Below are 10,997 nucleotides of genomic sequence, written 5' to 3'. Positions count from 1 at the left end.
TTCGCGGAAACCCGTTGCCTTAAACCGTTTAAGTTTTTACACAAGGTGGAACTTAACTGGTCAAGTTGTTTTAACACAGAGCAGTTAGTTGATGCAGTAGACAAATCAAGTTTACATTAGTAGGCATACTAAAATTAATTAGTAAACATAAATTATTTATTCTGGAGTCATGCTGTCTAAAATAAGCATGTTAACTTAAAGCTTTCAACTTCTTCATAATAAAGTGGCTATGTGTAACTTTCAGTTTTTGTCTTTTCTTACGGCGCTGTATTGCCCACTGTATTACTGAGTTAGCATTACAGGGAGGTCATATAGTCACAATGAATGTTTTGCTTAAGTTACAGATCCGGCGTTGCATTTCAAGTGTAGCATACAGTAACTTAGCCTACTTTGGATGTCTCGTGAGCTAAACCTGTCATGGTTTTGTCAAGTTTCTGTTGTTTCAAGTTTTCAGTTTGTATATCTACTTCCTGTTTTGTTTTGAAATCCATTGTTTGGTTATACAGTATCCTTGGTCACTTGTCTTTCTGCCTTTGTCTGCTTTCCCGCCCGTATGATTATTATCTCCGCCCGTAATTTGATTCACCTGTTTGCTTTCAGCTTCCCCTCTCACCAGCACTTAAATACTCACCATTCCCACTTCACCTCCGCCAGATTGTAGTTGTCTCTATGTCACTCTTTCCATTGTTTTCTCTCAATTTTGCTTCCTTGGTGTTTTTGGACTTTAGCCTGTTTCCTGTTTATGTTTCTTGCCTGCTCCTTTTGTACTTTTGCCTACCTGATTGTTATTAGACTTCTGCCTGCCTTTTGACGATGATTACTGCCTGCTCCTGCTGTAGCTACTGTTACAGCAGTACCACCGTCGCCCATACCCAGACATCACCAGGAATGATCATAACAGAAGTGTATAAGTAGTGATTAAAAACTAAACAAGAAGATAGAGAAATAACTAAAAACTGTAAGAAGGGTGGATGCTGACTTGACAGCAACTCAGGGTTTCTGCAAAGGCCAATGAGATTTGTTGCTGAACGCACAAACTTACTGTGCAATGATGCATGCACTTTTATTCACACTTGAGTGTTTCTATTATTGAGTTATTTTCAATTTCCATCACTTGCTGGGTTATTTCATATTGTTGTGTCAAGTGTTACTGATGTTGATGTTCCTCCCTCATTGCTGAGAACGGCCTCTTTTTGTTCCTCACTCAGAAATGTCTGTGGATAGATGCTCATGGACCCAAAAAGTCTGCACTTGTACAGCAGGGGAAACTGAAATGAAACCTAAAAAGTTCAAAAATAATTATTGTCATTCCCCCTTGTAACAATGGAAATTGTGTTTTATACTTTGTTAGTTTTCTAAAGGCTGCCACAAAAAAAAGAGTCTTCACAGGCAATCTGACATATGTATTTTTTTTAAGTACACATTAAATCATAACAATAATTTAATCCTTGCTGTTTATGAGTCTAAGATATTTCAGCTATTACTGAATTAATTCCCTATGCTATTAGGTTATATTTCTCTTAGAGTATTTCACCTATAAGGAAAATAAAGTTTGGGAGCCACAATGCTTCTATTTGAATAACATTTGATTACTTTTTAGGTTTTTAGTCTCATTCTCTCCACTAAGGGGTGCTGGTTTACAGGCACTAGAACCTAGACTAGAGATCACCCCAGAAGCCTCAGTAATATGCTGTAAGGTTGTAAATAGTCAATATTTTGTATGTGAGCTATTATAGTTTTGTGGAAATTAGTGAGGAGGGTCATATTTTCAGTATTTGTCCTAGCAGTCGCAACAGACCTTTGGTAAAGTTAAATGGAGAGGGTATGTGAAAATATTTTCCATTCAAATATTGGGCATGAAAGATACTGGGGGGAGGATGTTGCCTATTTTAAGTTGAAGGGAGGGTCCAAACCAAATATTAATAAACGTGAATAGGGTCTAAAAAAATCATTAATATGACTACATTATTAATATTTTAATTATAAACCATTAATAAACTTATTAGTTTCTTCTTTTTGTCCAGGCGGGAACTATCTAGTGTTGTGAGCCCAGTATCTCCCCCTGTGTATAGTTTATCACATCCTTGTCTTGAGGAAAAGCCCCCACCTTGTTCATGTGCTATAGCTTACTTTCTGTAACTGGCGCGTTTTTACGCACAACGACACGATGAGCGTCTGGACCTCGCGGTGCGCTCTCTTGACCTTGCTCTGTATCTTTCTAAACTGTTCGAGCACACTCTCGACTTTCGAGGTGACGCTGCTTCACACAAACGACAACCATGCACGAATCGAGGAGACCAGCGAGGACTCGGGGAAGTGTCCAGCCGGGGGTCCATGCTTCGGCGGGGTCGCCAGGCGGTTCACTAAAGTGTCAGAGATCAGGAAAAAGGAGAAGAACGTGTTGTTGTTGGATGCTGGAGACCAGTTTCAGGGAACTGTCTGGTTCAACTACTATAAAGGCGCCGAAGCAGCGCACTTCATGAACAAACTCGGTTATGATGCTATGGTAAATGTTCTTCTAATTGTGTTCTTTATGTTTTTGTTAACATGTTTCTGAGATAAATTGCTAGCATAATTATAGATGCAGTCTTTGATTAGATGAACTCACTGGAGTTTATTAGTTAATAAAATCTGTGTTCTTTTGTATTTAAGGCTTTTGGAAACCATGAGTTTGACAACGGAGTGGAGGGTCTCATTCAGTACTTCCTCCAAAATGTTACTTGCTCTGTGGTGAGTGCCAACATTATACCTGACCAGACTCTGGCCCCAAAGCTCAGCCGCTACTACCAGCCCTACACAGTCGTAAATGTGGGCTCAGAGAAAGTAGTCGTGGTGGGCTACACCACTGCTGAGACCCCCTTCTTATCCATGCCAGGTACCAGCATATTCTTTTGTTTGATTGGTGAAGTGTTTAATGTATGTAATGCTTAATTGTTGCATGCAGCAGTTCATTAAGTTAAAGCTTTGTTAGTCCAGGAGATTTAATAATGAAACTTGGATTTAATACACCATCTGGAGCTTTTTCCAGTGTGGTTACGTAGGCTAATAGTTTTTTTCCCACTGTTTTCTAATGCACTACAGATGTTTGCTTACTTTTCAGCACTTGTTTCCATTTTTCCCCTGTCTGTTAGGCCAACACTTAAAGTTTGAGGATGAAGTGAAGGCCCTTCAGGTTCAGGTTGATGAGCTGGAAACACAGGGATATAATAAGATCATCGCCCTGGGCCACTCTGGCTTTGACGTGGATCGAGATATCGCCACGCGCGTGAGAGGAGTTGATGTCGTTATTGGAGGACACACCAACACATTCCTCTATACTGGTATTTAGTATCCCATTTTATTCCGTTCTGTCCTGCTTTAGTGGCTGAGGTTGTATCTTTTAACAGTTTTTTTTGTATTTAATTTGGCTGCAGAAGTCCTTTTTTAGCATTCACACTGTGCTCAGATACTTAAACTGTGCTTCGTACAACAAATAGGTTCCAAACTGCAAGAGGAAAAACATTGTTTAACCTTCACTGTCACTGGAAATGAGAAACCGTGTACTGCAAACTTTCTTGGCAGGAAACCACCCATCCACTGGAGTGCCCGCAGGTCTATACCCTTTTATGGTGAGGTCTAACGATGGGAGAAACGTGCCAGTGGTCCAGGCCTTTGCCTTTGGGAAGTACCTTGGCTACTTAAAACTTACCTTTGACGACTTCGGGAATGTAGTTAAAGCTGTTGGAAACCCCATCCTAATGGACAGTAGCATACGTCAAGGTAGCCTGGAATGAATATCAGTAATTACACATGCGGCCTATGTTTGACTTTTTAGTTGTTTTACAGAAGAAAAAACAAGATTTAACATGTAAAATGACTTGACGTGACATTTCTGTCCGTCTGTGTGTAAGGAAATCAATAAATAATAATAATCTTAAAATAATTTTGGTAATAACTGTGATGTTCAATTAGCGGGTAAAATGCTTTGACTAGCCTTGTAGCTTATGTAAAAAATGTAACTGCATCTAGTTAAGGCGTACATCTGTCATGTTTTCATCATTTTTTTGCTAACACAAGTTTTGCTCATTGTGTTACTCTCAGATCCAGAAGTCCTTGCTGACATTGAGAAGTGGAAAAAAGACTTGGCCCAGTATTCCTCGCGTTATGTCGGACAGACCTTAGTCTAGGACATTTGAAGAGTGTCGATTTCGGGAGTGTAACCTTGGAAACCTGATATGTGATGCTATGGTAATATTTATTATTATTCAGACAGCCTTAGTTTCTCCCTCACGCTGTTGTTTAGTTCATTAAAGCTTTAGTGCGTAACTTGTTGATGTTAATAAACTTCTGTTACATTCAAGCCATTGCCAAATGAGTTGCTACAAAGCTAATTACAGTAAGACTATCACCTCCACACATTACTCTCTGTAGTTCTCAGTTCTCAGTTGTTCAGAAGATTTTACCGTCTCGTAAATTTCCCGCAGAGAGGCTCAAGTGAAGATTGTCACTGCTCGATGCAAGTCGAGTGCAGATGTGAGTTGCGCATGCGTCACTTTGCGACAAGTAGCCTACAAGACGCTAATGAGAGACTTTGGTAATGTCAATACAGTGAAAATGGACCTAGCTACATAATGAAGTTTGGTCACTGTTGGCTAACAGTTAGCCATCAAACACAACAAAGGCTGTCACTTGAATGGTATTTTGAGCTAACGTTAGCAATCAAACAACCATAGCTAAAACGTTTTTGAAATGATTTCCATCTTCTGTTATTGTTTGTAATGAGAAGTTTGTTATTTCATGAAATTCACAAATTTCACAACACGTTATGCCGTGAACTGTTTAAATCTGAGCATGCGCAACTCAAATCTGCACTCGACTCACATCGGGTAGTGAGAACCTCTTCTGAAGAGTCCATCATGCTTTTTTAATCCTCCATGTCTTCCTTAGCTACTAGCAGCTACGTGGACGATGGGTGGGGGCGCATGCTCGAGTTTTGTAGTCATTATTTAGAATTCCTCATTGCGGCAACGGAAACTACACATTATAGCTTTAATAACTAAGACAAAAGAGAAAAGTTTTCTTTTTGTCACATATAAACATCCTTAGTGAACACCAACTTTAAAATTGATTGTAAACTCAAATCCTGCCTGTGCATGTTATTCTTGGAAATTAAAGGGCTGGAGGAAGGAGCTGATGTGAATATCAATCACTCACTCTTTAGGGACAGTGACAAAAGGTTGATCTCCACAAGCAGAGGAGAGCAACTATTTTCAAGAAGTTGAGTTTGCCTCCTGTATAACATGTTTTCCCCTTTGCGGTGCTAGATTTATCACAATTTAAAGTATTCAAGTGAGCTGCAGTGGAATCATGTGGGCATATGTATGCTGAATAGTGGGTCTGTACGGACAGCTATTAACGAGCACTACAAAAATGGTACGTTTTTCTACAGAAATACTGAGTGCTTAATTACAAAGGCCACTTTGCACTGGCAGCAGTTATAGTTTTCCCGTACTTTAAGGTTCCATAACTATGGAGGAGATACTCACCGTCTTACCGTTTGGAGGAACCATCGACTTGGTCCAGATAAAGGGATCAACAGTGAAAAAGGCATTTGAACACTCCATTCACAGATATGGAAGCATGTCTGGAGAATTTCTTCAAGTCTCAGGTCTGTTTTCTGGTTCACACCTGTTTCAGTCTCCTAGAATAATATTAACTGATACTTTCTCTAGTCAGATGTTGTTTTAAAGGAGTAATACTGGTAATTACTGGTAAGGACATTTTGATTCCAGTCTTCCAAGGTTTGTATTTGTTTCTAATGTCCTTAAGCACACATAACATTCATCCTTTACTCTCTGACAATTCTAGGCATTCACATTCAGTATGACCTCTCCAAACCAGTCAACCAGCGTGTAGTGTCTCTGTCTATGCTCTGCACTGAGTGCCGTGTGCCCAAGTATGAACCCTTAGACCCGGAGAAGACGTACACTGTGGTCATGCCTTCATACATTGTGGACGGAGGTGATGGCTTTACTATGATCAAGGAGGAGTTACTGAAGCATAACACAGGTGGGCAGCAGAGGCAGTTCAGTTATTGTGTGAGATAAGATGAGCATTTACTTTAAATGAAATGTTTTTAATATACTAAATTTGTTTAATAAAATGTATAAAGTCAGCCAACAAGCATAGTTAGTTTAATTTCCCTGTAAGTTTAATACTCAAAAAATGAAAGTTAAGAAAGAGACAGCATCTACCATGACTGCTCACTCTCGAATGTCTCAAAGTCTTTAAAGGTGGTGCTCACTAGCAACTTTTAAATGTTTCTGAATGGTCTTTATGGAAGAATATTCGAATGATTAATGAATTTGATGAATCCTCCACATTTTTAGTTACCTGTGAAACATCTTGGAAAAACAGATTTGAGCAGCTGTCGGCCCTATTTAACCTCTGATCTTTAACTGTTGTACTGCAAAAAGCTGGTTCTCTGGCTCAGATTCCTCAAACTTCTCACCCAAAATCTTTTTACATTTTTTCAAATGTCAAAACAGTGTTAAAGTATGTTTCATAAACAGATCAGCAAAAGCACACAGAAGAAAGAGTGGACATGTTATGAAAAGCAGGATGTTGTCTGGGGTGGAGCATCGAGCCTGAAACATGTTGCACCCAAGCAATTTCTGTTCTAACAAAAAAAAACGTAAATACTTCTTGTGGCCTGCATACTTTTACAGATTAAGACTAATTACTAAACTAAGAATTTCCTAGGCAGGTATATAATATATTATATACAGAAAGTGTTAATCTGCATTGCTATTTGTACTCGTTGTGAATATGTAGGCCACAAGAAGTAATTATTAGGTTGTTGTTTTTTGTTGGCTCACTTTTACTCACAACATGCTAACCAACAACATAGGATTCTATTCACTATGCTAAGCTAACTAGCGGGGGTGCTGCCGGTGTTACACTGGACTAAAACAAGGCATGCACTGAGACAAACATGCTTTGACCCACCTATCTATAGCTAGGGGAGAACGTGATAAGCCCTATTTCCACAAACGGTGACATATTCCTTTAACATCTATTGGACGTATTGGCAATTTGTTTTGTCAATTTGTCCAAGATTTTGGTTTATGACTTAATGTTAAACTAATGACGTTCCCATCAGTCTTAGCTGTACTTGGTGGTTAGTGCTATTTATCAAATATTAGCATGCTAACACGCTAGTCAAAGATAGTGAGCATGATAAACACATGCTTAACATGAGCATTGTCACTGTAACATGTTAGCATGCTAATGTTAGCATTAACTAAAAATTCCACTTTGCCTATAAATACAGCCCCACAGAGCCATTAGCGTAGCTGTAGACTCTTGTTATTGTGTATTTTCTTTCTGTGCAGTAATTTAGAATAAAAATATTTTGCATTGACAGTCCCCTCATTAATTTGTTATCTTTAAATGTATCATTGCATTTCACTTACTTGAAATTAATCCAAGGACATAATGACTGCAGTTGTCAGAAGCAAGACACTGCCGGGGCCGTTTATCCATCAGTAATTTTCACGTCTTAGGAAAGAGTCCCTATCTGCTCATTTTAAGAGGGTCCCCTCTTGGTGAACTCATTTAACTCACTCTGGTGGGAATGTTTTATTTGAAGCAGATGCATATTTTTTAAATTGCTCTGCAGCTGTCTGACACAAATCTAACAGCACTGTTGAAATAGAGAATAATTTGGTTTTAAGTATGGGAAGCAGGTAGATTCAATTGTATTTGTAAAATATCATCAAATGCCAACCAAATACTAATCATTGCTGTCATTTTCCCACATCTTGAAGGTGACATGGACATTTCTGTTTTATTCAAATACATCTCGGACATGAAGCGTGTGTACCCAGCAGTCGAAGGCCGGATCACATTCAGGAACTCGGGTGTCTTTACAGCTCGTAGCCTTGGATTGTTGCTGCTGGGTTTATGTCTGTCCCTGATCCTCTGATTGGCAGTCTCGGGAACTGTGATCAAGGGCACGCTTGGCTGCTTGAAAACTCCTCTGGGACTTTGTTAACTGCCTTTCTATCTCGCTGCCTTCACTGCCAAGGATAACTAGAAGACAACAGGATTGCAGGTTTAGCCTCAGGGTCGATTTTGTCAATTACTTAAATATGAAAACGGTAAATACAGTATGTATTGGATATTACTACTACTATTATTGTTGACTTAAAAGTGCGTGTAAGTCATTTGTGGTATGTATTTTTTTTTGTGAATCTAAGGGAACTGAAGTGTCATGAATGTCTATATGGTATGAAAGAGTTCAAAGACTGCAAGGAGCGTTCAACTTCTTAGTGGGATAATGAACAAAGGAAAAGCTGTCGACTGCTATATCTGCCTTTCATTACTGAAAAATAATGGATGGAAACAAGCCAAAGCTTTAAAGTATTCATGCACCTGAATGTGCCTATACATCTATATTTTATAAAGAATTTTTGCTATTTGAGTATGTCCATCATCAAGTTACAGAAAGAAATGTATTGCTACAGCAGATGTAGTGTAGATATGATCTGTAAATAAGCCATCATTTTTTTGCTTTGTTATGACCATTACCCTTTTAAACCTTTCCCTGTATGCACTTGACATATTTACACACGCTGTAAAAATTAAATATTAAAAATGGAAATGAATGGCATTTTCTCAGGTATTCTTTTTTTACGTATCAAAGAAAAATTGCATTGTAACAACAAGTTATCAATATGAGTCATGAAATTCATGTTATAGTAATAGTTCTACTGTTAAGGATTCTTTTTTATTATGAATTATTTAATCATAGTTGACAAATTGTCAACTAAAACTCAAGCCTTAATTAAAATGAAGTTAAATTACTTACTGTAAAAAAAGAAAATTATGTTGTGTTTCTGTTACACATTCTTGCAAATATCATTCAAGAATGATATTCCCCCCCCCATCACACAAAAGTAAAACAACCAAATAGCCATTGGAGGCTTAAAAGATTTAAGACTATTGTCTGTCCTGATATTTTGTAATGATGGAAACTTAGTGGAACATTTGGCTGCAGTTAAAATTAAGTTAATTAATAATTAATAAAGTTATTTGGATTTCTTCAAAGTTTTACTGCAATCAACTACAGCTGTCAAACAGCACACTTTTACACTGCTGCCGTTATAGTTCAGACTAATTACACAAAGACCACTGTTATATAATTTATTTATATAATTTATTTAGCAAAAGCCTTGGGTTTCCTCTTCCTGCTGTGCCATGCATCCAGGTCAGATACTGAACATGTGATCTACATGTTTTTGGAAACCGAACAAACACATCTCTGCATGTGTTTTGGCTTGGTGTAATGCCTAGAAAGCATGTGAGCTCATGGGAATTGAAGTGTTCATTTTACATCCATGGAGCCATCACAGCGGTGTCCTTCTGCACCTGCTGAGGAAACACAAACACAACGTAAGCACTAAAATAAACATTCTCTGTTGTCAAATATACATTGATTTGAGATTTGAACACTAAATATTTTGTTTTTATTAATTACACAAGATATCCTAAAATCCATAATAGATATGACGAATGTTATTGTATTAGTTCAAAGAAAAGTTGAACATTATATATATACAATTTCATAATATATCTTAAGTTGATAAAAAATATGTATACCGTACATCAAAAACAATCAACAGCCCAAACAATACATTGAACTACCTGAATGAGAACCCTCAGAAAAACTGTGATGTATGACATTTGTCTGATATTTACATTGAGAAAATCAAATATAGAAGAAGATACGCTTTCAGTCCATAGAAAACACAAACGTTTTGGTTGCATGTAATGTAAACTTGTTAATTCTTCATTGCTTGCTTGTCTTCTAATTTATAGGAAAATACCTGAAACAAATAGCACATCTGTCTGGATAACATATAACTATTCTGGCAAAAATATGCAGAAATCTAAACCTTTTTCACACTCTTTGAAACAACATCACTACAGCTAATCTTGGCTCTGTAACTGTGTAACAACAACAGTGGATTTTCAACTTCCAAAACACTACAATGTTGAATTGAGATATTACGACATACAACATTGTATAAGGTAATTACAGGGACACTTTAAAGCGTATAATAGAAGTGACTATTGCAGTGAGTTCCAATCACGTAAATTGCCTTAAAAAGACCTTGGCATACTTATTAGTAAGCATTAAGCTAAAAGAAAATAGTGATTTAAATATTTAACTTCATGTCATGATATAGTATCTCTGTATCTACTTCTAGTGATCTGTCATTTGTCAGACATTATCATACAGTCACAGTTTTCATTTGTTAATTAAAAACAGGTGTAATAATGATATTTACAGATATGATACAGATTAATAAATACATTTTTTGTCCAAATATATTCAGATTCCCCTGGCAACCCTGCAAACTATAAGACGGTATAAATAATGGATGTATGGGTGAATATTCCAACTCTATATTTCTTTAGAAACCAAGGATATTATCTGTATACCTTGTTTAGCTCAGGGAAAAGTTCTTGAATGGCGATGTCCAACAGCACATATGTCAGCTGAAGGCCAAAAGCAGGTAGAGGATGAAAAGGATTAATGCTCATGATCTTCATATTCAACATCCATTCAAGCAGGGAAGTAAAAACATGCTGTCTGTGCGTGCGTGCACAGTGGTGGAATGTGACAAATTTAAGGTACTTTTACTTTACTCAAGTCTTTTCTTTTCATGGCACTTTCTACTTCTACTCCACTACATTTCAGAGAGTTTTGCACACAAAATAGATGTCATATATAATTACAATAGTAGTTATAAAGTAGTTATAAATATAGTTCTTATTTATTATTATAAATGAAACCACCCAAGAATATAACAGCATACAAGTCCAGCTGAAACGATTAGCACATTAAACACTTAGTTGATTGACAGAACTGTTTTGATAGTTTTCAGTTTCTTCCACCACTGTATCTGTGTGTGTGTGTGTGTGTGTGTGTGTGTGTGTGTGTGTGTGTG

General features: G+C 37.4%; 2 protein-coding genes across 8 annotated transcripts in view; one reads left to right on the top strand and one right to left on the bottom strand.

Moving 5' to 3' along the window:
• Positions 1 to 2,095: 2,095 nt before the first annotated feature.
• Positions 2,096 to 8,685, top strand: LOC116670076 (snake venom 5'-nucleotidase). Its single transcript, XM_032500375.1, is given in 10 exon segments — positions 2,096 to 2,506; positions 2,653 to 2,875; positions 3,132 to 3,320; positions 3,562 to 3,759; positions 4,081 to 4,162; positions 4,164 to 4,227; positions 5,304 to 5,412; positions 5,498 to 5,647; positions 5,848 to 6,048; positions 7,809 to 8,685. Coding segments are annotated over 10 exon segments (1,713 nt in total). The 5' UTR covers positions 2,096 to 2,167; the 3' UTR covers positions 7,967 to 8,685.
• Positions 8,686 to 9,079: 394 nt separating this feature from the next.
• The window catches only part of LOC116670074 (sorting nexin-14), an 18,399-nt gene continuing 16,481 nt past the window's right edge, over positions 9,080 to 10,997 (bottom strand). For 6 of the 7 annotated variants that reach the window (XM_032500367.1, XM_032500372.1, XM_032500370.1 and 3 more), the window contains 2 exons: positions 10,489 to 10,545; positions 9,080 to 9,414 (listed from right to left, as the gene is read on the bottom strand). In XM_032500367.1, coding sequence (XP_032356258.1) covers positions 9,373 to 9,414; positions 10,489 to 10,545 — 99 coding nt within the window. In that variant the 3' untranslated portion in view covers positions 9,080 to 9,372. The remainder of the gene's footprint in view (positions 9,415 to 10,488; positions 10,546 to 10,997) is intronic. The other variant, XM_032500369.1, reaches the window with a different exon arrangement.

This window comes from Etheostoma spectabile, chromosome 20 (genome assembly GCF_008692095.1).
Source record: "Etheostoma spectabile isolate EspeVRDwgs_2016 chromosome 20, UIUC_Espe_1.0, whole genome shotgun sequence".
NCBI lineage: Eukaryota > Metazoa > Chordata > Actinopteri > Perciformes > Percidae > Etheostoma > Etheostoma spectabile.
This window is presented reverse-complemented; position numbering and strand designations above follow the sequence as displayed.